General features: G+C 32.8%; 3 protein-coding genes across 10 annotated transcripts in view; 1 reads left to right on the top strand and 2 right to left on the bottom strand.

Moving 5' to 3' along the window:
- Nucleotides 1-3125, top strand: part of LOC125865709 (probable ribosome biogenesis protein RLP24) — an 83387-nt gene extending 80262 nt beyond the window's left edge. For both annotated transcript variants that reach the window (XR_007446381.1, XR_007446382.1), the window contains exon 6: nucleotides 3031-3125. The gene's annotated coding sequence lies outside the window, so the exon portion shown is untranslated. The remainder of the gene's footprint in view (nucleotides 1-3030) is intronic.
- LOC125865704 (probable disease resistance protein At4g27220) overlaps nucleotides 1-14599 on the bottom strand; it is a 91458-nt gene extending 76859 nt beyond the window's left edge. For all 7 annotated transcript variants that reach the window (XM_049545924.1, XM_049545923.1, XM_049545921.1 and 4 more), the window contains exons 1-2: nucleotides 11496-14599; nucleotides 10247-10741 (exon numbers count right to left, since the gene is read on the bottom strand). In XM_049545924.1, the coding sequence (XP_049401881.1) occupies nucleotides 10247-10741; nucleotides 11496-14081 (3081 nt within the window). In that variant the 5' untranslated portion in view covers nucleotides 14082-14599. The remainder of the gene's footprint in view (nucleotides 1-10246; nucleotides 10742-11495) is intronic.
- A 5643-nt stretch (nucleotides 14600-20242) lies between these two features.
- Nucleotides 20243-27085, bottom strand: LOC125865254 (bZIP transcription factor TGA10-like). Its single transcript, XM_049545456.1, has 11 exons — nucleotides 26601-27085; nucleotides 26405-26514; nucleotides 25724-25806; nucleotides 25397-25519; nucleotides 24937-25005; nucleotides 24652-24711; nucleotides 24314-24391; nucleotides 24148-24223; nucleotides 23378-23649; nucleotides 22375-22620; nucleotides 20243-20566 (listed from the first exon to the last, which is right to left on the bottom strand). Exons 1-11 carry the CDS (start codon nucleotides 26798-26800, stop codon nucleotides 20417-20419), a joined length of 1467 nt encoding a protein of 488 aa, XP_049401413.1. The 5' UTR covers nucleotides 26801-27085; the 3' UTR covers nucleotides 20243-20416.

The following is a 27085-nucleotide window of genomic DNA, read 5'->3' on the forward strand; positions in this document are numbered from 1 at the left end:
TGATTTCTACATGATTTCTCACATCTTAAAGGTATTTTGATTGAGGTTTTGTTAATATATATTTTTTCCTAAAATATATGATCTAAATATGTCCCGTTATGATTTCGTCTCTGTCTTGAGTTGTTATCTTGAATGAATTTTATTAGTCCTCTATCAGTTATGGAGACGCATGTTTGTTGTTATTATTTGTTGGTTCTAGCACCTTAATGATGACTCCCCTGGTTGTTGATTTGTTTAGAGAGATATAACTTACTCATGTTGCAGTGACAAGTTAAGCTTCGCTAAATCCTTTTTTACATATACACAGTGCTAAGGTTGCTTAATTGTCATCTTCTCGATAGTTTGGTTTCAATTGTCATGTTCTCTACACTTTAGGTTTGTCGATTTGAGTTCCACAATCTAATCCTTCCAAATTTTTAGCCTAGCTGGGTTTTGCTCTTCATTATTCATGTTTGAGTTGCTCGACTCGAAGTCATTCGGTTCATTTTGCTTGTCATTGTCGGCATCATTTGAAATAGGCGTATGAGTTTTACAAATTAACCAATATGTTAGCTGTATATGGAATTATCTCATTGTTTTCTGAGTGCAACAACTCAATTTTCTCTATTTGTAGATCTCATTGTTGTATTTAAATGATTTTTTATTTTGAAAATCCCATAAATCAGTTGTCATGTTGATATGTTACTTAGTCCCTACCATAGCTTTTTGGAGGTCCATAGCTACGTGTTGTTCTATGCCATGATTTCTGCTTCTTGTTTAAGTTTTTTTCCAGATTCGTAGCATGTCTCAATCTCTATAGTTTTGTCAAAGAATGTCTCTATCTTCATTTAACTTTTCAAAAATTCGAAATGATAGTTACGATAAAAGTTTGAAAGTGCTTAACTGTGCCTTGCTGCTAGAATAGATATGCAAGTGCTGAAAAATTGCAAATTATGTTTTATTTAAATGATAAATATTTCACTTTCATGAGAGCATGTCCTGCAGTTTTTTCCAAATTTCTTAAAGCTTAGTAGCTTTACTATTAGTTAGCATTTTTATTTGGAGTATAAGTTCATGATCGTTATACTTGAGTCACCTCAAGCTCAGAGGCGTATTCAGGATTTATAGATAATGGGTGCACTATTACAAAAAGGTGGATCTAAGACATAAATTTGATCGGTTAGATTCTTTTTACTGAAAACCATTAAAATTTTAAAATCATAGGTCCAAAATTAACTTTTATTTATCCAAACCAGTTACAAAATCTTAGAAAGAAAACTAAAACAAGATAGATAAAAGATTCAAATTTCTAACCTCACCTAGAGAGGTGCACCCAATCATCATCGTACTACATTATATGATACTTCGAGTCTGGGTTCACGCATTTATATTTAAATATTTTAAAAAAATATAACACTACTATATATGATTTCGGGAGGGGACCATGGGTTCACGTGAACCCAGTGACCCCTCCTGTATACGCCTCTGCTCAAGCTTAGGTAATTTCTTGAAACCTATGTCCTGCATTTTTTGAAATTCTCAAGTGTTGATACATTTCTTCATACTTAAAATTTGCAAGAGTTGTTTAAACTAGTTATAATGAATTCGTATGTAATTATGAAATGATTAACATCCCTCTGTTTCAACTCTTAATATGGCTAATCATGAATTGTTTTGTTAGTTTATCAAATTAAGGTTATTAAGAAAATATATAGGTATCATGTTTAAGGCATTAACTTCATTTTAGATAATTACGTATTCTCTTTAATGCTGTGTGGTAATCTGTGGGAGACTTAATTAAATCATTTAGTGATTATTTTCATTTTAAATCGTGATTGTATCTTTGAATAATCTCTTGCTAATCCTTATCATCTTGTTTTATGCATGACTCCCCTCATGAGTCCATCGAGAATCCTTTGCATTTTGTTTGGTTGAAACCCAACAACTCTCTCGAGTACGCCTCATCTATCGGAGGAGGATTCAAAGGAAGCAAATATATAGGTTAAAAGCCTGAAAACGCAGCAATAATGGCAAGGAATGGGGTTGCAAACCCACTTCATACTTTGTTGGCAGAATTGAGCCAAAAGGCTCAAGTTTAATTACTTGATTATTATGCTATTATGTCTTATCTGTTTGAATGTTCTAATACTAAAATTTTATCAACTTAATTAGATTCCCCAATAGATGAACTATTTTCTTTGTGTTGTTTCACTTTAGTAAATTTCATTTCTAACAAAGTCTTGTGTTCATTTATTTCATTAATCAAGCATATTGGTCAAAATTTTACTCCTTTAATTAAGTTAAATCTTTTGTTATAAAAAAAAACATATTCTCTAATGCCTCTCACTCAATCTTTTGTTTAAAGGTTAAATTATTTTTTCCTCAAGTAAACTTTAAAAAATGTTTTTTTTCTTTATTTGGTCATTTTCTCAAAAAGGTTTGTCAAAACTTTTATTCTTCAATTAATAAAAAACGGTTTTCATGCTTAAATTAACCAATTTGTCTTAAATTATTATTTTAAAAATGAGTCAAATAAATTCTAATTAATGTAGTTTTGCTAAAATTCTATTGATTTGTATTTTAATTCCAATGTGTCATTTTAGGTCCCTTTCTCTGGAAAATAAAATAACATGTGGCATATCAAATATTGTAAATTATTATTTTTTTGTTAAATCACTTTTTATTTAATAGTCAAAAAATATATTTTAGTCAAGTCACAGGTCAACCGCATGTTAGCGGACACTTCGAATGTTTAAACCTTTCTCGAAGTGTAAATTGAATCCCGAACCCTCTTTGGTATTTTCAAATGATTTTTTCTGTTTAAATCTTTGAAAATTATAAGTTTTCTTAATTTCTTTAAAAAATTAAGTGGCGACTCTTTCCTAAGTATTTTTCTTGAAATTGTTTTATACTTAGAACATTTCAAAAAGTAATTTTTCCTAAAAATAGTAAAATTACGGAACAACACTTATTTTTGCAGTATGTATAACGTTTTGATTACATTGACATGCTAAGCTTTCCCTTACCTTCAGAATAGTAATGGTTTGTCAACTTAGTCTTGTGTGTATTGAAATACAGTAGAAACTTTTGAACTTCCAATATGAGTATTTTGATGAGGAACCAAAGGCCAGATAATATATCTTTCAAGAGTTTCCTAGTTTGTCTTGACCGTGGAATTATTATTGCGTTGGGGCCTTGTGTTAACCTTCTCAGAGGCGTATCCAGGATTTCGGGATGATGAGTGCATTATTACAAAAAGGTTGATCTAAAATATAAATTTGATCGGTTGGACATTTAGGTTCTTATTACTGAAAACTGTTAAAATTAATATTATAGGTCCAAAACTAATTAAAATGTCAAAAGTGTTACCAATAACCATTTAGAGAGGTGTTATCTAATTTTACAAAGAAAAATAAAACAAGATGAATATAAAATTCAAATTTCTAACCTCACATAGAGAGGTGCACCCAGTCATCATCACATTATATGATACTTCGAATATGGGTTCACACATCTATATTTCAATATTTTTCAAAAATATAACACTACTATATATGATCTCGGGAGGGGAGCATGGGTTCACGTGAACCCAGTGACCCCTCCTTGGATACGCCTCTGAACCTTCTCCTCTGTCATCAGAGTCACTTTTATGTACTTGTTTTGATCAACAACTATGTAGTTTTGTGGTGGTTTAGTTTCTACTATTGGCACATGTGTTTATACATCTTCTGCAAATTATTCAAACACACAAAAGCCAACAAATTCTAGTATAAGAGAAGACACAAATTGAAGGAAGTGATAGAATCTCACATGTCAGAAGAATTTAACTTGTATACACCGGTAATGTAAACAACTCTTTCGATAACAGTGTATTTTACTGGAAAGTACAAATCAATGCTTCACGCTATAGTTAACCTTTGTTTCTGAAATTGTTAAAGAATTTCTAATTAAAGAAGTAAGAAGTAATTAATAAAGAAGAGTGTCCAAACTAGGACTTCTCTACTTCAATACCATGTAAAAGATTGTCCTTGAATCAAAATCAATCAGAAAGTTACCTCAACTAATTTGGGATGTTTTACACCCTCCGCACGACCAAAGAGTTTCTAATTAAAGAAATTACTGATACAAATACAAAGTCTTTTGGCAAAAACTGTTGGGTTCAAGTGAATCCATGGATTATAATATTGATCCGCCTCTACTTGTTACCTCCATCGCGAGCATTTTACTCGCACTGCTTCTTCAAGATCCGCCCCTTCTTTCAAAAATCAACAAACAATGGTGTAGGTATTAGGTGATGTTCGATCTAACTTGGACTATTTCATGGAATACTCATTACCTTCCTAGCCAACTTTGGATTCATAGACTGAATCACTAGCTTCTGCCATCACTAGGTTTGGCTTTGTTGTTATCACACCAAAATCATGGTTTACCCTTTCGAGACTCGGTAGCTTCAGATTCATCGCCGTTGGTAGCTTCAGATTCATCGTCGTCATCACTAGCTTCAGATTGTTCCTGGGAGCAGAGAATAGTGATGCTTTAATTGAAAATATTGTACAAGGAAGTTGACAAACATAAATAAGTATGTGAATATTACTATTACTATTAAGTTAAGACGGAAAGAGTTAATTAGTTATACAACTAGCGGCACAAGACAAACCTGAGAATTGAACCTCTGTTGTGTCCATTTATTGAGATCATCTACTTTCAACCCATCATCACATTTGAGACTCGGTGTACTCACAGATACTCCCTGTTGAACAAACATCTTCATTATAGGGCAATCATCAATCTTCACTTTTCTGAGAAATGGAAATTCAAGAGCATGCTCTGTCAGAAAGAAATGCCCTAGCTTAGGCAGCTTGCAAAGCTCCAGCTCTGCCAAGAGGGGAAATAAGGTCATGATTCCTTCTCCCTGTTGTTCCTCTACTGTGATCACTTCTTCCATTGACTGACAATATCCTATCTTTAGTATTTGGAGATTCAAAGCACCTCTGGCCACTGATGGAGACATCAAGTTTCTCAATTTTCCACAACTCCATACTGTCAAATTTTCAAGTTTGGTGAAGTAGGGAGTTGGAAGTTGGTGAGAGCATAGAGCCCTTATGCTGTTAGCTTCATATATAGATAGCACTTCCAGGTTGGGACAAGAAACCTGCAAAGGTTGAAGTATCAAACTTTGTCGCAGATACAATTGGAGCTATTGAAAGAAAACACTAGGTCATAAGTTGATTAATATTTAACATGATGGTTTGATTAAAAGTACTATTATAAAGCAATTATTATAGTTTTAACACTTCATTTTTGAGAAACATCCCATAAAAACACCATTATTTTTCAAAATATGGAAGAAATTATTTAAGGTCAAATTACTCAAACAAAAAAGCATCTCCAAAATAGCATTCTATAAAATGACATACTAAAATACAAGATGACATGAGAAAATAAATCCACATATATATTAGCTGTTAAATATAATGAAAGAAAGTTTTTTGGGCTAGTTTTTTTTATATACATAATAAAAACGAAACTCAAAAGAAAAAGTACAAGCAAGGGCACTATTTCTTACCTTATTAATCCTATTGAGGCGTAAAAAGTAAAGAATTTAGAACGAGATGCAGATTCAGAATTTGAAATTTATAAATCTCTAATGACCTAAGGGTAATGTCCAATAACAATCTCATTCATAATCTAGATATTACTAATACAGATTAAAGTTTCTGGCCAAAAGCTATTAGATTTATGTGAACCCTGGGTTACAATTTGTTCACCTATATTTGTTACTTCAGTCAACATAGGTATCAGGTGCAAACAGAAATAACTATCTGAAAAGATTACTATTACTATTAATTATTTGCTAGTTAAAACGGAAAGACAACAGTAGACGAGGGATGTATTAATGCATGACAAAAATATTTATATATATAGTAATTAGTTATACAACTAGTGGCACAAGACAAACCTTAGAATTGAACATTGCTTTATTGAGATCAACTACTTTCACCTCATCATCATTGTTCACACTTTGGAGACTCGTTGTACCCATATATACTCTCTGTTGGACAACCATCTTCATTTCAGGGCAGAGAGAAATGCACACTTCTATGAGAAATGGAAATTCAAGAGTACACTCCGTCAGAAAGAAATGCCCCAGCTTAGGAAGATTGGTAAGATCCAGCTGTCGCAATCGGGGAAATAAGGTCATGATTTCTTCTCCTTGTTGTTCCTCTTGTGTGATCACTTCTTCCATTGACTCACAATTTTCTATCTTTAGTGTCTGGAGATTTAGAAGACCTCTGGCCACTAATGGAGACATCAAGTTTCTTAATTTTCCACAACTCTTTACTTCCAATGTTTGAAGATTGCTGAAGTAGGCAGTTGGAAGTTGGCGAGAGAATAGAGAACTGATGCTTACAAGTTTCCAGATGATAAGCTCTTTCAGGTTGGGACAAGAAACCTGCAAATGATGTTGTATTTTGTTGCAGATAAGTCAAAATACAAGAATAGGGACATTTTGTTGCAGATAAGTCAATAAAGAAAATGACATTTTTGATCTCTTTAATAACAACAGGAACATCTTTGGACTAAACTATTAACAACAATGACATTTTTGGACCAAATTAAAGTATTAAGCATGAGGGCATTTTTGGACAAAACTATAAATATTGGACATTTTTGTTTATTTCACGTAATTTAAGGACATTTTTTTACCCTTTTTGAAAAATAAATCACAAAATAGCTGCTATAAAATAGTCTTAAATTTGTTCCTACTTTAATTTTCTTCTTTTTCCATATCTATTTATTTTTTTAAAAATGAAATAAGAATAAGAAACTCAAATAATAATAAGCAAATAGATCTATAAGAGAGATATTCAAAAGTTAAATTAGCCGTTGAATAAAAAAAAGTAAAAAAAAAAAAATCTACGTGCGAGAAGCCCTATATGAACTTTTTAAATAACAAATTAAAAAATTAATATTTTACTCTATTAGATAAAAATGGTATATTTGAGTCATTTATATAACACTAAAAATGTAGTAAAATTGTGTAAGTAAATATTTTTAAGGCTCAAGTGAAAGGTAGTAAAATTTTCATTTATAAAACCCTTCAAATAAAAACAGAAAAAGTAATTTTTATTCATATTTAAAGAAGTTTTTCTATTTATGATAAGAAGCATACCTTTCCATGAAAAAGAAGATTTGAGTTGTTGGCTGTAGGACAGAAATTTTGGAACTCAGGTAACTCATCAAAGCGCATTTTCCGTAACAGAGGGAACTCAATGCGCTCAACATAGTCACTGCAAAAGTGAGTCAGGCAATGCAGAGATCGAAGCTCCAACTCATATAAATTGGGGAACTTGATTACTTCATGTGTTTTATTCAATAAATGTGTCACTAAATCACAATGAGAGAGGCAGAGACATTTTATGTTCTGAAATTCATTCAGCTGCAACACAGTCAACACATTATTAGAGCCCCTTCCGATTGAAACTACAACTTCGCTCTCGTTCAACAGGTGGCAGATCCAATCACCCAATGGGGCAGTCTCTGTGACCTCTAAAGCAATATTCTTGTTGTAATCGTAATCATTCGTGCTTGAAGTTGCTCCACCCACTGTAAGAGCGTACCGTGTCAACTTGGAGGGAAGGCCCAAGTTACTGTAGATCACATCTCCAGAACATTTACTTAATGTTAGTGCAGTCAATCTCGATAAGAATTCCACTTCCCTTAAGGTGGAGCAATGACAATGTTCTACTCCCACCATATGTAGTTCCTCCAATCGAATTNACTGACGGATATTCTTTGTTGGGGAAACGTATTCATTTCAGGGCAGTCATCAATCTTCACTTTTCTGAGAAATGGAAATTCAAGAGTACGCTCCGTCAGAAAGAAATGCCCCAGCTTAGGCAGCCTGCAAAGCTCCAGCTCTTCCAACAAGGGAAATAAGTTCATTATTCCATCTCCTTGTTGTTGTTCCTCTTTTGTGATCACTTCTTCCATTGATTCACAACCATCTATCTTAAGTATTCGGAGATTCAAAACACCTCTGGCTACTGATAGAGACATCAAGTTTCTCAATTTTCCACAGCTCTTTACTTCAAAATTTTCAAGTTTGCTGAAGTATGGCGCAATTGGAAGTTCATCTTTTGTGATCACTTCTTCCATTGATTCACAATCTTCTATCTCTAGATATCGGAGATTCAAAAGACCTTTAGCGACTGATAGAGACATCAAGTTTCTCAATTTTCCAGAACTCTTTACTTCCAATCTTTCAAGTTTGCTGAAGTAGGGCGCAATTGGAAGTTGGCGAGAGAATAGAGAAGTTATGTTGTTAGCCCTAATGATAGATAGGTATTCCAAGCTGGGACAAGAAACCTGCAAACGTTCAAGTATCAAACCATAAGCCAATTAACACTAGGTCATAAGTTGAAAAGCCAAAATGCTTAACACGAGTGGATAAGTTGTTTAATTTTTAACATGACAAAGAAAAATTTAATTAATTAACGGGACAAGGTGATATAACATCTCTTTTACGGACTCTATTTATATTTATCTTTTTTTGACCTTTTTACCATAATAAATGTGAATATATGATTAATGTGTATCAGATTTATTAATTGTTATTGAAAGTAAAAAAACATTTCTTTTATTGTTCTCACATTCAACTTTTAGTACTTTTTCTACATCTTCAATGCTGCATACACGTATTTTTTTTAAAAGAAAAATATTTCTTTGGCACTCTTTAATAATCTTTATACGACTAAATTATGTAACAACAATATTTCACTATAGCAACTTAATTCTTTCTTCTCGCAATGCATTCTATAAAAATGAAAGTTTAAATATAAAATTTTAATATTAATGGATCTTATGCTACATAAATATATATTATATGAATGCCAGTACGAGCATCGAATATCGAAAAAAAAATCTCTCTGACTTTTGAATTTTGTGCATAAATATGTTCGAATATAATTCAAATATTTTTTTCTCACTATGATTTAGCACAAATATATTTTATTTTGTATATTTTTATTATGCAATCATTTATACAAAAAAGTCATGTAATTTATGATCGAGTAGATTTAATATTATTGGCTGAACCAATAATATTGGTATAAGAATCATTGAATTTCGTATGAAACTATGATAATTAGACGACTGTTACCTTGGCTGAAACTTTTCATATCAACTTTTATGTTTTTATCTTTTTTATCAGTTATTTTAAATTGAAAATGTCGCATGAGATTTTTTTAGCAATTTTTCTGAACTCTCTAGATAATATCAGGTAACTTAATTTGTATTTCTCTCTTTTATTATATAATTTATAAGAATATTTATCAAATATTGACATTAATTATTTTAACATATATTTAATATTTTCTTTACAAGTACACTAGTAATATTATTAAGAAGGGAGGGGCAAAAATTATGTATCTTTACTATATCAGTGTCAATGTGATTGTAACATATAAAATGGAGGGTCAAAAGTAAGAAGAATCATTTGTTGATTCTTTGCTATATATCGATTTTGAGAAAAATGTTTAGCTTGATGATAATTGTTTTAAAAAAATTAATATATCATATTGTGTTGGTTCTTAATGATTCATATCGTTAATGATTTATTCTTCAATTAAATTGTATGATTTTCATATTTTAATTGAGGATTCTACTAATATTCTCTAATTAAATTGAATAGTTACTGCATAAATCACTAAATAATTATTATTATTATTAGTGAATCTGAAGAAGAAGAAAACGTGATTTGATTTTCAAAAAAAAAAAAAAAAACGAAAATGAAGAGGTAGGAAAATAAGAAAAGAAACGCTGAAAAAAGGAAACGAGTAAAAATAAAAGAATTTAAAGAGAAAGTAAGAGAATGAAATAAGAGAAAAGTGCATACGAGATTCATATATTAGATTTGTATTAAACATATAAATAAATAATTTAGTTTAGAAATATATTAAAATGAACAGAAGGAAATCAAGTTTTATTGAATTTTTTTCTTTCTATTATTTCTAGTAAGAAAATAAAAACTATTGTTTTTACTTACAATATATTATATAAAAATCAAGTATTTTAGAAGATTTAAAAACACTTAGATGATGAAGATTCGTAATATATATATATATATAAAGTAAGTGTGAATAATATCACTAGTTAAAATTTGAAAACTAAAATAATTTTTTTTGAACATAGAAAATCCAATTAATTAGTGCAAAGCGGGGATGAGTTTACTGGTTAGTTATATAACTAGAGGTACAAGACAAACCTTAGAATTGAACATGACTTTATTGAGATCAACTGCTTTCACCTCATCATCATTGTTCACACTTTCGAGACTTGGAATACTCATAAATATTCCCTGTTTGACAAACGTATTCATTTCAGGACAATCATCAATCACCACTTCTCTGAGTAATGGAAATTCAAGAGCATGCTCCGTCAGAAAGAAATGCCCCAACTGAGGCAGGCATCGAAGCACCAACACTTCCAGTTGGGGAAATAAGGTCATGATTCCTTCTCCTTGTTCTTCCTCTTGTGTGATCACTTCTTCCATTGATTGACAATCTTCTATCCATAGTGTCTGTAAATTGGGAGCACCTCTAACCACTGATGGAGACATCGAATTTCTCAATTTCTCACATTCAACTACTGTCAATGATTCAAGTTTGGTGAAGTAGGCAGTTGGAAGTTGATGAGAGCATAGAGCACTTATCCTTTCAAGTTTTTGGATGTATAACTCTTTCAGATTGGGACAAGAAACCTGCAAAAGTTGAAGTATCAAACTTTATTGTATTTTGTTGCAGGAAGAAAATACTAGGTCACACGTGGAGAAGGCAAAAGTTTAATATTTTAAAAAGTTTTTTAGTACCTCAAACACATTATTCTTTTTTTGATAGTTTCAAATATATACAACAAAGTAATTAAGTTTACATATAGCCATGTTTTATCAACCAAAATTCATATAAAATATTCAATATTGACTATGCAATATAGTATGATAAAAGTCATAGATAGTATACCATATAATTTACTTATAGCTATATATTATGATACACTCAAAAAACTGAATACAACTTATTTTGTTCTTACCTTTTTCATATCTATTTATTTACACACACGCGCTCGCACACACACACAAAAATAAATAAGAATAAAAAAAATCAAATAATGATAAACAAATAGATTTATAAGAGAGATATTTAAAACTTAAATTAGCCGTTGAATAAAAAAATTCAATAAAATTATTCCCGTGTAAAAAGAATCAAATATATCCTTATGTGGAATTTTCATATAACAAATTAACTTAAAATTATTTTTTCACTTCGTTAGACCAAAAAGGTATATCTAAGTCATTTATATAACGATAAAAGAATATACTTTGAGTAAGTAAATATCTTTAATGCTCAAGTAAAAGGTAAAATTTTAATTCTTAAAAACTCTCAAAATAAAAAGTAAAAAAGTAAGCTCGTTTCATATTTAAAAAAAGTCCTTATTTGTCATGATAAAAAGCAAACCTTTTCATCGAAAAGAGGATTTGAGTCGATGATGGAGTTGTTGGTGGTAGGGGCGAAATTTTGGAACTCAGGTAACCCCTCGAAGCTCATTCTCCATAACTGAGGAAACTCAATGCCCTCAACATTGTCACTGCAAAAGTGAGTCAGGCATTCCAGAGAATGAAGCTTTAACTCATTTAAATTGGGGAACTTGATTACTTCATGTGTCCTCCCACAGATCTTCAATAAATGTGTCACTAAATCACAATTAGAGAGGCCGAGAACTTTCACGTTCTGAAGCTCATTCAGCTGCAACTCGGCCAACACGTTATTAGAGCCTTTTCCCATTGAATGTACAACTTCGCATTCCTTCAACAGGCGGCAAATCCAATAACCCAATGGGGCGGTCTCGGTGACCTCTAAATCAATATTCTTTCCGTAATGACCCCTGGTCACTGTGTAAGCATCACCCACTCTAAGAGTGTACCGTGTCAACCTGGAGGGAAGGCGCAAGTTCCTGTAGATCACATCTCCGGAACATTGACTTAATGTCAGTGCAGTCAATTTCGATAAAGATTCCAGTTCCCTCAGGGTGGAGTAACAACAATCTTCTACTCCCACCATATGAAGTTCCTCCATTCGAACTAGTTTTGATAACACCCCCGCTGAAATCCTTTTAAGTGTTGTATACTCATTGTGCAACTCTAACATAATTAGATTGGCCAAATTTCCAATCTCCACTGGCACCTCCTCTAATTGAGAATCTCTTATGCAAAGAATTTCCAAATTGACAAGTTTGCCAATAATGGGTATGTCATCCAAATTTAATCTTTTCAGATACAACATCCTCAGACTTGACAACCTCTGAATGGATGTTGGAAAAGACAGAATGGACTCCTTATATCTGTATCCCCTCAGGCTTAAGACATTGAGTTTACTCATTCCATCAAAAAAATCATCATGTAACTTGAATGGCTCTTCAAAACAGAGTTTCAACATTAGAAGCTTCAGTTCTGGGCAAACTATTGGGCTACAAGGCTCATCAAATTTCTTTGCAACAATTGACATGTGACTGTATTGCTGCTTGTATAACTCTATTCTTGGGAACTCTTCTGAGTTCACATCATGACTTACCATAAAGCTATGATCTCCCTCAGACGCAATATTTATAGCCACGTCACGGATCACATCATGCATTTTGACATGATTTCTTTTTGAACCTTGGGATAATAAGAAACTATCTTTCAATGTTTCTAACAGATTACACATCCTATCTCTTGCTTCTTCTATATTTTTAATTTTCGAAAAGATGCGAAGCCCCATTCCATATGTAAGCAAATCTTCAGTCCAAATACTACTATCTTCCTCGAACAAAGAACAAAGCAAAAAGAGGTACCTGGCTTCATCACTTTCCAAGTAATCATAGCTTAGCCTCAGAGGTTTATACACCTTAGTGTGCACTCCAGGGATATTTCTTGTTTCTGCATCACGTAATTGCTTAAGGGCATCCTTCCACAAAGGCTCGTCTTTACCCTTTAGTGCTCCTGCAACTGTAATAATTGCAAGCGGCAACCCCTTGCATTCTTTGGCAACCTCTTTTGCTGTGTCATGAATAGAAGGAACATCAACTATATCACCAGCTTTCTTCTTGAAAAGGCACAATGCTTCCTCTTCAGATAATGTTCCAACTTCCATGATCTTCTGAGCTTCCATTGCTTCACAAACATTTCGGTAACGCGTTGTCAATATCACTTTGCACCGATGTTTGTGGTTGCTTCCACTTGGAATTCCAAGTTTGTCTAGATCATGAAGAGCCTCCCAAACATCATCCAAGATTACAAGGGTGCCGCTGTTCTGATCCATTAACCTTGTACGCAGCTGATCTCCACGACTCCACAAATTATCCCCTTGTAATGTCAGCCCGACTTCTCTTGCAATCTCATCCTGAAGTTTTTTCAAGTCTGGTTGTTGACTGACAGTTACCATGACGACATCTATGAAATTACCCCTTTCCTGTTTCGCTTTTTGTCTGATTTTCTCAGCCAGTGTTGTTTTACCAACACCACCCATACCACATATCCCAATCATAGTGACCCCGTCATCTTTTAAAGCTGCCATGACCTCTTCCTCTTTCAATTTTCTGGAGTCAAACACCTCAGCACTGTTACTAGGCATTGCCTCACTTTGAACTGGATGATCAAAGGAGATTACCTCAGGCCTGTTGCTTTCATTTTGAAGTTGAATCAACTCCAGTGTAATTTTCTCAGCTCTCCTGCTCATCGAGTAACGTGACTTCAGGTTTGGACACCAACCATAAAAGCAACCCCTTTCAACCTCAGCTGAACCTTGACTTACAGCTTCCACATGTTCAATAGTGGTATCAACACTAGTTAACCAAGCCTCACCATTGAGTGAAATGCGTTTTAAGTTTCTCCGGGCAACTTCCGCTCTTTCCTGCACCTCACTTTTGATATTCTTCAGCTTCTCAGATTCTTTATCCATACATCTGATGTTGCTCTTGTAGTAATATAAATACCCAATCCCTCGCGCAACTGGCTGAATCAAGCAACCTGTGACTTTTTCCACAAAAATAGATAAGAATTCCATAGCTCGTATAGTTTAGAAATAAGCCTTTTTTCAACTATCAAGTCTGAACTCTGCTACTGAGAAGTAAAGGTGTGAAAATGGTGGAAATGGAGAATTTGGTATGTAAATGAAAGCTAAAAGAGAAGCAATGTAGAATTTGGTATGAAAATGAAATATGAGAGAGCGAAAATGAAGAATTTTGTATGAAAATGAAATATGAGAGAGTGAAAATGAAGAATTTGGTATGAAAATGAAATATGAGAGAGCGGAAATGAAGAATTTGGTATGAAAATGAAATATGAGAGAGCGGAAATGAAGAATTTGGTATGAAAATCAAAGAGTAGCAATGTGAGATAGTTTGATATGAAAATCAAAGAGTAGCAATGTTTGAGAATTTGGTATGAAAATCAAAGATTAGAGAGTGGAATGGAGAATTTGGTATGAGAATCAAAGAGTAGCAATGTTGGAGAATTTGGTATGAAAATCAAAGAGTAGCAATGTTGGAGAATTTGGTATGAAAATGAATGCTTAAGAGAGGCAATGGAGGGTTTGATTGTGTTATTTCAAGCAACAAATCCACAAAGATTTATAAGCTGTCAAAATAATATCTTTAAAGTGAGAGTATTGATTAGCTAACATATTAAAGTAGTGAACATCTGATTCCATATCTTCCTTCACTCAAACTCATGTTACNGAGAATTTGGTATGAAAATCAAAGAGTAGCAATGTTGGAGAATTTGGTATGAAAATGAATGCTTAAGAGAGGCAATGGAGGGTTTGATTGTGTTATTTCAAGCAACAAATTCACAAAGATTTATAAGCTTTCAAAATAATATCTTTAAAGTGAGTATTGATTAGCTAACATATTAAAGTAGTGAACATCTGATTCCGTATCTTCCTTCACTCAAACTCATGTTACGGCTTTCCCAAAATATATGCTTTCTTGCAATGGCAGACACTATAAAGAAGAAGAAAAGGAAAAGTGATTGTTCCTTTTTGGAATTTTCCATTTGCTTGCCAAGTACTCAAAGATCAGATTCGTCCATATATTCTCTCCAATTTTCGGCAAAGTATTTCCTTTCCAGTTTCTTCCGATAGGTCTAAGCTTTGGTGGACAGAGTTACCTCTATTGGGCAGTGGCGGAGCCACCCTATCTTTAGGGGGGTCATCCGATCCCCCTTCGGCGAAAAATTATATTATTTTTATATGGTTAAAATATTTTTTTATGTATATATAGTAGATGACGAACCCCCTTAGGCTACTTCGTGTGTCTATTTCTTCAGATTTTAAACCCCCTAATTAAAAATTCTGGCTCCGCCACTGCTGTTGGGGACGTAGAAAGCACGCAATGGAATAGTCTAGATGACTTCTTCCCTTCTCTTTCAGAATTAGGTGAATGACAAGTTACTCAGTCAGTACAAGGTTTAATCGGAACATGGCAAAGGAATAGTCTAGCTTTGTGTTTATACGGTTCATTAAGTTGCTTTCTGCGCATGAATAATAGTAATTCAACTCTGTTTCCCATTTCCATTATTAGATATTTCAACAAAAGAAGAGTTAAATTAAGCCTAACCATAAAAATAAGAAGGGCAACAGAATTTTCATTCCAAGATATAAGACAGTAACATTACCAAAATCACCAACAGATAAACAAGCAAACCAGCTGGAAACGAAAAAGGAAAAAGTAAAAAACAAACACACATCAAGACATAACACACTGCAAAAAAAACAAATTTATTCAGTCTTGTGGAGGAACTAATTTCAATTTATTCAGTTATCCTCACTTCATTTAAGCGTTGAAGTGATAACATATCCATCTTTGCATCATTGTTGTTGGATTCTTTTGTGAGGGCACAACGAAGGTGGAAAGCTTCATCACGTTCTAGATTATAGTACAACAGTCCTCCTTTGATCACCACTTTCTTGGAACAAATGTTGCACTTGATCTCTGCATTCTCATGCTTAAAGGGGAATTCAAAGAAGAGCTCGTAAGAGACATTGTCTGCCAGAGTCAAGGTCTTGGGAGCTCCAGCACACTGTCGATTTATAATAAATTTTCATGGAGCGCAATAGTAGGCCCTGCTACGACCATTTTGGAATCTACCTTGGCAGCCCGGGCAATTGACATTCTCATTTTGAGAGGGTGCTGTGGATGAGACATATGTTGAATCATGAACGGAACCAAGAAGCAAATCTTATCGATAAAGTAATTGCAATCACTGTAAAAGTACCCTTTTAAATAATCAATGTTGCACAAGGTGCAATTCAGGGGCATGACCAAGTTATATTCCTTGAGAGCATGGCGGTGTGAGAAATGTGTAAGGTCCCCACAGTTGACCTGTAAGTGTACTAGTAGGACGATTGTTGTCATCAGAGTTTGCAGCCTGTTTTGAAGTTTGCCCATAGAATGATTCTCCATTCCGTATTCTGATACAGCAGCACAATTGAAGTGACATAGGTAATCATGCTCATGGTTGTAAAATACCCAGCACCCGGAAGTGGGAACAACTTTAGCACAAATTGAGCAAAAGAGAGTAGCAGTCTCACTATTTATTGGGAAAGAAAGGAACAGATAAAGCGGATATTTCACATTACGAGATAATGCTATAGGTATGGAAGCACATTCAACATGAAGATTGAAATTGCACGACTCGCAGCCATAGTATGACCGGAACAGAGAATGAACAGAATCATCATCACCACACGCAGCGCAATGAAACTTCTCATTGTTGTTGGCCAACTGAAACGGCCTTAGATTAAGAGTGTGGTCAATGCCGGGATGAAAATCATGGCGAATTTCTCTAGGGAAGTTACTACACACCTCATGAAGGTAATAACCACAATGCTTCTCACAAGCATAAGCCCAACCACAGATACTGATATTGCAAAAGGTGCAATTGATTCCTTCACTCTCTCGAAGGTGCAATCGCAGCAATGGATGACGATGACTGAAGTGATTTAAGACAACGTCACGAGGAGGAGGACTATCTGATACAACAGCAAAAGCAGCTCGTAGTAACTGACTCATTCGCAACGACTGCCCTCCTCTACAGGTGCCATTGGGATCAGTTCCCTTGTCAACTCCACTCATTCTCAATTTTTACTGAAACTTCCTTGTGGATACAAACTGTTTATGTACAAATATATAGATTTTTTGCAGCTACTCTCTCTGTTTCCTTTTGTTTTGGGAAGATAAATTCATAAATTGTTGATATGTTCCAAATAGTGATGTTTGTGATTGCATTTACATTGATCAGGCGTGAGCTTTGATTCCTCCACCAATAAATTTAATGGCTAAGCCCAATCACATGCTTTGTAAACAAAACAAAATTAATTTTTTTTTTCTTAATGCTAATTAATCATAGCACTTCCCAAGACAGAAGTATGCATATTTCTCCTCTTCTCATGCATATTTCTCCTCTTCTTCTTGTTATTGTCACTCAACGCATATTGTCAATTAGGGATGAGCGTTTGGTATTCGGTTCAATATTGTACTATAAAAGTAGATATCAAATACCGAACTATGTCTGGTAAATCAAATTTTGGTACGTCGGAAATTACGTATTGAAGGAAAAGGTATGTTCATAATTTGTCCAATATATAACATGTTGACTTTTAGAGTAATAACGTATGGAGGTTAGATTACTCTATCAAGCCCTAACATAATGAATTTGTTGGCATAGGTCAATCAAGACACCCATTCAGTTCGATAATTCAGTTTTCGATGATTTATGCCCACTCCTAGTATTAAGCAACAGCCTACAGGTTATGCCACCGCTATGCTCTAGAATCGATCACAAAATTATAATGCTTACATAACTTTGTTCACGAACCAAACAACCCCATAGTATATTCAACACAAGTATGCCAATAAGAAACCCAGTGAAATCCTACGAAGTGAAGTTTGGGAAGGTTAGAGCGTACCCAGACCTTACCACTACCTCTACCAGGTAGAGTGGTCGTTTCTGAAAGACCCTTGGTTCAAGCAAAACAAAGCAATAATAAAAAGAAAAACGAGACAGCTATACAACACAATTATGCCAATTAGCTAATTTAGATGAGTTCCTTTCTCCATTTAAAATCATACAGCAGACACAATCACACCAGCATGAAACAAAAATGACAGAAAAAAAAGATAAATACCAACATATAACATACTGCAAAAAAAAAACAATCACCAGATAGAAAAGCTCCAATCTTGCTAGTAATTAAGGCGAACGGATGTCCTTTCTGTTTAATCAAATTATCCTCAATTCTTGTAAGCGTTGAATAGATAACATGTCCATCTTGTCATTATCAAATCCGGCTTCTTCATCGAGGGCACAAATAACGTGCAAAGCTTCATGACGCTCAAGATTATAGTAAAACAGTCCATCTTTAATCACCACTACATCGGAACAAATGTTGCAGTCGATCTCTGCATTCCCGTGTTTGAATGGGAATGAAAAGAAGAGCTCGTAAGAGACATTATCCTCCAAAGTCAAGGTCTTGGGAGCTGAAGCACAATGACTATTAATAATGAATTTACATTGGGTGCAATATTAGTACTCCCGGCCATGGCCCAAGGTAATAATCACAATGCTTCTCTCAGGCATAAGTCCAACCAGAGATGATGATATTGCAAAAGCTGCATTTGATTCCTTCACTCTCTCGAAGATGCAATCGAAGCAATGGATGACGATGGCTGAAGTGATTTAAGACAACGTCACGAGGAGGAGGACGATCAGATACATTAGCCAAAGAAGCTCGTAGTAACTGACTCATTCGCAATGACTGCCCTCCTCTACGGACATTGGGCTTAGTTTTTTTGTCAACGAAATCATTCATTTTCTGCTATTCTCGTAAAGTATCAATTTCAGTGCACATTGTTGTTAGAGACATAAGTACACATATATATACTCACACACACTCCCTCTTTAATTTTGTTTTGGGAATATTAACAGTCCTGATCCATGAATTCTTGACAAGTTCTAATATCATATCACTCAATGCATTGAACCTTGTAATTATCAGGAATGTGCTTTGGTTTCTCCACTAACAAATCCCAATGATTTGCTTTGATTAATGTATGATAATTGTTTTAATTAACATTTATGTTTTCCAACTTTTGGTGTGCATAACTAACACCTAAACATGTATAGAGTCGAACAAATAGACATGTGTGTCTTACTTGGCAATTCACATCCTACGTGTATCATGCCACATATAACATGTATGCCTAATTGTTCAACTTTATTCAAGTTTCAATACCAACTTGTGTATACCCAAATTGGAGGGAATAGATGCAAGTCTAGACCAAGTTTAAAAAAAAACATATTTATGTATTATGACACTTTTCGTGACTAATCAAAGACTATGAGGGGTCATTTGGTTGGAAACAAGTTATCCTAGGATTAATTATCCTGAGATAACTTATCCCACCATGTATATGGGATAACTGATTGTTGGGTAACAAACCTATCCCACATCGGATGGAGAAGAAGAAATGTACCAAGCTCACCCAACTCCATTAGTATGAGGCCTTTTGGGATGTGCCCAAAAACAAATCCATGAGGGCTTGACCCAAAGCGGACAATATCATACTAATCTCAAAACTATTTTTTTATTCCAAGACTATTTATTCTTATCCCTCACGCCAAACCAAGCGACCTTAATTATTGCTTATTAGTATGCGTCAGCCTTATGAGTATCAAATGACATAGATTATTAAATGCAATCAGTCCTGATATCACAACTATCAATATTTAGAACAAATCAATAATTTATGGATCATAACTGTTTAATCTTCTCAAGATAGAGTTGTATCTGTATATACACACATTTCATACCTCCTCGTTTTCACTATATTTAACCTCTCACACCTTTTCGCTGCGGCATCAGCACATCTGCCTTCCCTCAAATTATCCTAATATGCCTACACATCCATCTCAACATCCTCACTTTAAAACTCTGTCTCATACAACAAAGTCGGTCTAACCACCACTCTATAGAACTTATCTTTAAATTTAAATGATACGTTTTTATCATACTAGACCCCGAAATGCAAGCCTCCATACATACTGATTTAACATTAACAAGCATTTAATAATTTTTTTTTGTGAGATCTCTCTAGTCTCTATATAATAATCAATGTGAAGAAAAAGAAGACATAATTAAAAGGAGATCATTAAGTTCTACTTTCATAATTTTACACTAGTAATTTCTTTTGTTTATCTATACATCTATCTATATAAACTAAAGGGTTAAGGAAAATATAAAAATAACAAAAAAAAAAAAGAGTAATTTTAGAGAAAATATATTAAGAACCTATAGAAATTATAATTAACATGGCTAGCTAGCTAATTAAAAGTTTTAAGTTATTCCTGTCGAGGCCGAGCCACCCAAAGAGAGCTGAGAGCTCTTAGCCTATGGAAATATTCAGCAATTGCCAAAAAACACCTTGCAGCTTGACGGCTCGTCAATATTTGATGAAGTCGATGAATTGTTTGATGTCTCAAATTATCAGCCTGTAATTGAAAATAGTCATTAACTCGTATTTTCAATAGATAGTTAAGTAAGAAGTAGTCAATTCATGTTAATTTGACTTTGGAGGGATTTTTATTATATTTATTTCATTAATGTTTTAAATCGCAATCAGTGTAAAAAAATATATACCAGGGTAGTTATTGACTTAATGTAAGATTTTTATTACAAATTTAGAATGTGAAAAGACAGCTACTATTAGCTGGTGGAATTATAGAATTTTGATATTATAACTACTTTATATTCATGAGCAAACTGCTAAATGACTTGAAAAGAGATACATGAGTCAGAATTTTTGTTTAGTAGGTTTTAAATATTAGATAATTTCAATTTTCAAGTGTTAATATATCTGAATTCTTAATTTGATGTGTAGATATTTAATGAATTTTTAACGTAACTACTATTTGTAAAAGTAATTAGGTTCGATCGAGCTCTTATCTATTGTGTTCTAAATCAATAGGCTTATGAATGTCACTTCATTCATACAAAATGTATAGGCCTAAAACTTAAACATTTTTTGGTCCCTACTCTATATATTTGGAAGTATTAGTTTTACAAATTTGTACTCTTATGTTGTTTTGTACTGAAATTCATGCAAAAATGACATTTTAATATACAAGACAAAGAAAACTTATCTTGTACCTAAACATACATGAAACCATATAATATAATCTTTATTACTTGAACCACAATATGTTATTGCTAAGTACTTAGATTAATAATTTCTAGAAAAGGATTATGTTGATTGAACACAAGAAGAAAGAAATGAAGTAAGAGGTGGAGGGCAGGGAAAAGAATAAAAGAGTTTGAGCATTCCGCCTTTTGAAAAGTCAGTAGACGTGGAGGACGACTGGGCCAGACCGAGTTAGAAAAGCTTAAATTTTAGATAAATTTTGTACACAAATGATATATTTGCAAACAAGAAGAGTTCAAGGTCATTTCTTGTAAGGTAAATATTGGTCATACTGATTAAATGAAGTCTATATATGGAAAAATAAGCTGGTGAGAATAGGTCATACATGATGGAGTAGGTTTTCCAACTAAACTAAGAGTAGATATAGTACTTCTATCTTGGCCCTACCAATCTATCAAAATCACTTAATTTTGACTCTATCTCAACTGCTAATGTGAAGAGATTTATTTTTAGCATTAAAAAAATAATAGTAATAGTTTTACTTTTATGTATTTTTACGGTATTAACTCACTTAAAAAATAACTACAACATGTAACCGTTCATTTGAAAAATAGAGATAAGATTGTTAACCTGAAATAAGGCAGGTTACTCATTACAACATGTTAAAGTGTAAACACTAGTAGTGTGAAAATATTTTTTATACTTTAGGGTATAAGTTATAATCCAATAAATAAATAAATAAAATAAGTTATTTATATACAATATGTCAATCGAGAAGTTATTTTATACCATCAGGTCACCTAATTAAGAATATCTACGGATAGTATCTTTGAAATATGAGATTTATAGTCACACAGTTATTATTATGATATGTTTTAATTCGTAAATTTCAAAAAAATATCTTTTCATTTTTAGATTTTGTACCGATTTCATATGTTTTACTTCAGTTGAGGGTCTATCGGAAACAACTTCTCTATCTTCACAAGTTAGGATAAGATCTACGTAAAGCACCATCCTTGCCGTTTTCCACTTATAGGATATTACATTGAGCATGTTATTGTTGCCGTCACATAAATTGGATTGAAGGGAGTATATAATTACTATATGAGTTTATAAATAGTTATGTATATATATATGAGGGACTATATATGTGTGTACCTGTCTAACAAAGCCTTCAATAGTGGAGAGTTTGTTGATGGCAAGAGCCATTTGTCCCATATAATTAGCCATGTTTTGAGGGCAGTTAGCCAATAATGCATCAGAGACAATTGTGTCTGAAACTGATTGATTCAGATTTTCCAGCCCTTGTGAGAGAGCTTCCTCAGCTTCTTGTGTTGATTGTTGTAATCCACATATTCCCACAAATTGTTGTTCTGTTAATGGCTCTATCTGACTCAGGATTATCTATTAATCATGCATCATTAACAAAAATTAGCTCATCTCAATATACATAAAAACTCCCAAATATACACCTAATAATATTACTCACCCATAATATAAGGATATGACACAGAAAGTAAAGAAATTAGAATCAATTTATGTGACGATGTTTGAGTATTTGCACGAAGTTTATGAAAAAAAAAAGGTGTCTTAAATTTGTGGTCTAAAATAAATTATTTTGTTAAAGGTAAAATAGTACTCCCTCCGTCTCAGTTATTGTGTTTTGCATTTCGAGCATCAAATTATACGAACTTTGACTAATATATATATATATATATATATATATATATTTTATCAAATTCATATAAGAAAGTTGCAATTTGTAGTACTTATCGTATAGTTTTTGAATATTCAAAAGATTTAAATATAAAATATTGAGTTGATCTTATCTAATTTTGCTTCAAAAATTATAATTAAGTATTTCGAAGTTAAATTGTTTCTATTTCAATAATAGAAAGACATCATTTTTTAGAACAAAATTTTAAAAAAATAAAAATTGGGACCTAATGAATAGTATTTATCCTACGAAAATTAGGGTTTTGTATTAGGATTTTAAGCAACGTAAATGCATTATGTCAATTTTTTAATGTTACCTGTGCATATTTTAGCATGTTGTAACAAGTAATTGGCTTTGTTTTCCAAGTTACCAATTTCACATATCAAGAATATATACTTAACTATAATTATATTTTAGGCGATCTGATAGTACATACACACGTACCTTGATGAGTTCGGATGGGCGGAAATCTCCCATCCAAATGAAACAACGCTCCGCCGGAGTTTTCCACATGCCGGAAATAAGATGAAAGACATCGGATTTTACAAGCATGCTCTTCAGATTCATCATTTCATCGTAATGTGTGACACAATTTTCGACGTAAATTCGAAGATCGTTCTCCGGAAAATGTTCAGTCACTGCATTTCGAAGCTCACACATGAGACGATGATGTTCCTCCAGCCACCTTGAGTACTCCATATCAAACACTGCAGCATCTACAAATATTCATGCAAAAATGAGACCGTGAAAATTCACTCTGTATCATGTTGAAATATGCGATCATTTAAATTAAAAATTTTAAGGGTTAGTCGTTATAGAGAGCACGCTTTCACTTGACTATTTTCGCAAATTAATTGAAATTGTGTATTGTAAGATGTGGAAAAAATATGTTTGAAAAAAAAATCAGTATTAAAGATAAATATAATATGATCGAGTAGGTTAGAGTGTCCTTGATGAATTTTTTTAAATACTAGAGATCAATAAGAATGTCTAAGTTTTAGTAGGTATATGTAATATGGAATTAAATTAAATAATAATATAATTGTAGAAGCGGGGTAAAGTAGAAGGTATGATTTTCGATAGTAGACTACTATCAATGACTTTGGTCAACCATGTATTTATCTTTAAAACTCTTTATTTCAAAAGAGCGTTAAAATTCAGAATTTATAAACTTTAAACGGTAGATTCGCCCTTTTGAATGATTGAAAGTGTACCTGAGGTCATGTTTCCAATGTTATTAGGAAGTCCTTGGTCTCCTCCTAAAAGAGCATTACCCGCAAAATGAAAACCCTACAAAAAAAAAATATTATTTTTTTGTTGAATATATAAGAAAATTAAAACCAAATAATTCTATGAATAAAATAAGAGAAATTTTATTACTTGAGATCTAGCCCTTTGTAATTCTTGCTCTAGCTGGGCAAGCCTTATCCTACTTGACTCTAGTTGTTGAATATATGCCTGCAATAGAAAAATAATTCGATGAACAACAATAACATATCCAATATAATCCCACGTGAGGAGTCTGAAAAAGATAAAAAGTACGCAGACGTTTATCCTTATTATCTTATGTAAGATATATAAAGAAGTTGTTTCCTATGGATCTTCAGTTCTAACTAGATTAACAAATTTCTATAAATAGTAAATTATGATGCTCTTATTTTAACTTTAAAACCAATGATAATAATTAATTAAAGAATTAATAGTATATAATTAAGTACCTTTTTCCTAATTCTGCTTTTCCTAGCTGCCTCTCTATTCTGAGCAAGTCTCCTCAATGTCTGCAAGGAAAAACAACTAACTAAAAAAAATGCATAAAAAGTTATATTAATTTCCTCAAATAAGAAAATCATCCGTTTGAGCCATGAAGGCGTGCAATCACTAATGCTTGCAGTAGGACAAATGGACTACGTCACACCCTTTGACGCGCGACACTTCCCCAGATTTTGTGTAAACACAAAATATTTTATACACCGATGAATGAACCGAAGAATCAAGAATCTTACCTTATGATCTGTCGTTTTAGGTGCATTTTGCTCTGAACCTGAATTTTGACCTTTCCTATTCCACTCTCGCTGCCACCAACCAATGAATAAAATTATAGGCGAAATTAAATTAAAATAATCGCGCAAAATTGAAGAACAAGCAACCTTCTGAGTACCCGAAAAAAGAAATATTCTCGAGTACTGATTTATTTTGTTTCAATTTATGTGACACTATATCTTTATTTTAAAAAATTAAAATTGATCCTAAGTGTCTTAAATATTTTATGATCTTTTTAGTTAACTGCTTATTATAATACTTTTTATATGGTTTTTAAACATAAAAAATCAATTCCAAAAAAATTACACCATATTCTCGTCGTAATTTGACCATCGAACTACGAAAATTGAAATGGAGAGGATAGGATATATTTTACTGATGAATATACAAATCATTACAAATTAGTTGAAAATAAACAAATACCTTAGGAATTTTAGGCTCAGGTCCAGAAGAAGTAGAAAGTACATTATTTTTGGACTTTGATAACTCCATTATGGACGGCTCAGATGATTTCTCAGAACCACTAGAAACAAATCCAGCATTTCCCTACCAAAAACAGAAATTAATTAATTAATAACAAGTCATTAAAACTTCATTAATTAGAAAAAAAAGTAGTTAAGGACAAGAAAATGAAACATTATTATTAGTATTATATATACTTCCTTTGTACACACATCAAATTACTCTTTGAGCCTTTCCTCCGACTCTGACGAGATGTTTTGTGTATCGAACTGATTATTTTTTTTTTACCTTTGTAGATGATGGCTCAACATGCATGGGTTGTGATGGAAAAATGTTGAGAGTTGGTGGTCTCATCATCTCTGAATTATTTTCTGCAAAATTATAACCAAAAAATTAAAAAACTTGACAATAAAGAGACAAAAAGCTAGAGAGATCTACTTTTTTTTTCTAGACAAACTTCTTTATGTCTCAATTTATGTGATAAAAGTTCAAATTCCAAGAGTTTATTGTAAAAATAATAAAGAAGAATTTAGTTGACTCTCGAAATCTAGAGGAAACGGAAGATTTATGTGTTAAAGCTCCAATTTCGAGAGCCAACTGTAAAACTCACAAAGAAGAATTTGTTTGACTCTCAAAATTTAGAGGAAACAGAAGATTTATGTGTTAAAGTTTCAATTTCGAGAGCCAACTGTAAAAGTCACGAAAAAGAATTTGTTTGACTCTCAAAATCTAAATAAAACAAAAGAAAATCATTTTTTTCTGAATAACTAAAAGCAGTTTATTTCCTTTCTGATTTCAAGGGAAATTAAATTCTCAAATGATTATGTGAGGATCTGGTCAAAAAGAACAACAATCTCAAAAAGAGAATATTCTCTTTAGACCAAACTTACAAATTTATAGAATCAAAAGTACATCGAAACAAGAATTTCACTAAGAAAATTCAAAATATAAAAAAGTAAACAGACGTACGTATTTGATCATGATTTGAAGAAGGATCTTGAGCATCAAGGTACAGGAAAAGTGCTTGATCATCTAGTTCACCTAAATCATAACCTCCAGTACTGCTACTCTCTTTATTTCTGCAGAAAATATTAATAATGATTTTTTTTAAAAAAAAAAAACAATTTTTCTCTAATTTGGATTAAGAAAACGGAAAATAAATTACATGAAATTTTCAGGTATGACAGAAGATGACTGATGTAACATTCCAAAAGAAATCTGATCAGCGTTATTTCGCTGATCAGTATTATTTTGGAATAATAGTTGCTGGTGTTGATGCTGATGTTGAGTTTGTTGTTGTTGATGGAACTGATGATGATCATGATTTCCAAAAGATATTTGATTTTCATGACTTTGAAGACCCATTATTTTTTTGACAATTGATGATAGTAGCAAACTCTTTATGTTTACTCTTTTCTTGTGGTATATATAGAGAGGCGCGCAAGATGCTTTATGCACCGTGTTTGCTTTTTATAGAGAGAATAAAGGTAAGACAGCTAGCATCAGTCGGTGTACGGTACTAAAGATAGAGAGATATAAAATGTTTTTTTCTTCCTTTTTTTGGTGGAGAGAGGATAAGGAAACGCGAATTGAATGCTAACGAAGCAAAAAGACAAATCTATTTTTAAGCAGAAGGAGAAGGAGAAGGAG

This window comes from Solanum stenotomum, chromosome 5, assembly GCF_019186545.1.
Source record: "Solanum stenotomum isolate F172 chromosome 5, ASM1918654v1, whole genome shotgun sequence".
In the NCBI taxonomy this organism is placed as follows: Eukaryota; Viridiplantae; Streptophyta; class Magnoliopsida; order Solanales; family Solanaceae; genus Solanum; species Solanum stenotomum.

Excerpts from the sequence above, each read along its gene's own strand:
- LOC125865254 (XM_049545456.1), bottom strand. The coding sequence starts at position 26,800 with ATGGGTCTTCAAAGTCATGAAAATCAAATATCTTTTGGAAATCATGAT. Across the intron at positions 24,712-24,936 it reads CTAAAACGACAGATCATAAG|ACATTGAGGAGACTTGCTCA; the intron begins GTAAGATTCTTG and ends TTTTCCTTGCAG. Across the intron at positions 22,621-23,377 it reads GCCCATCCGAACTCATCAAG|ATAATCCTGAGTCAGATAGA; the intron begins GTACGTGTGTAT and ends CATGATTAATAG.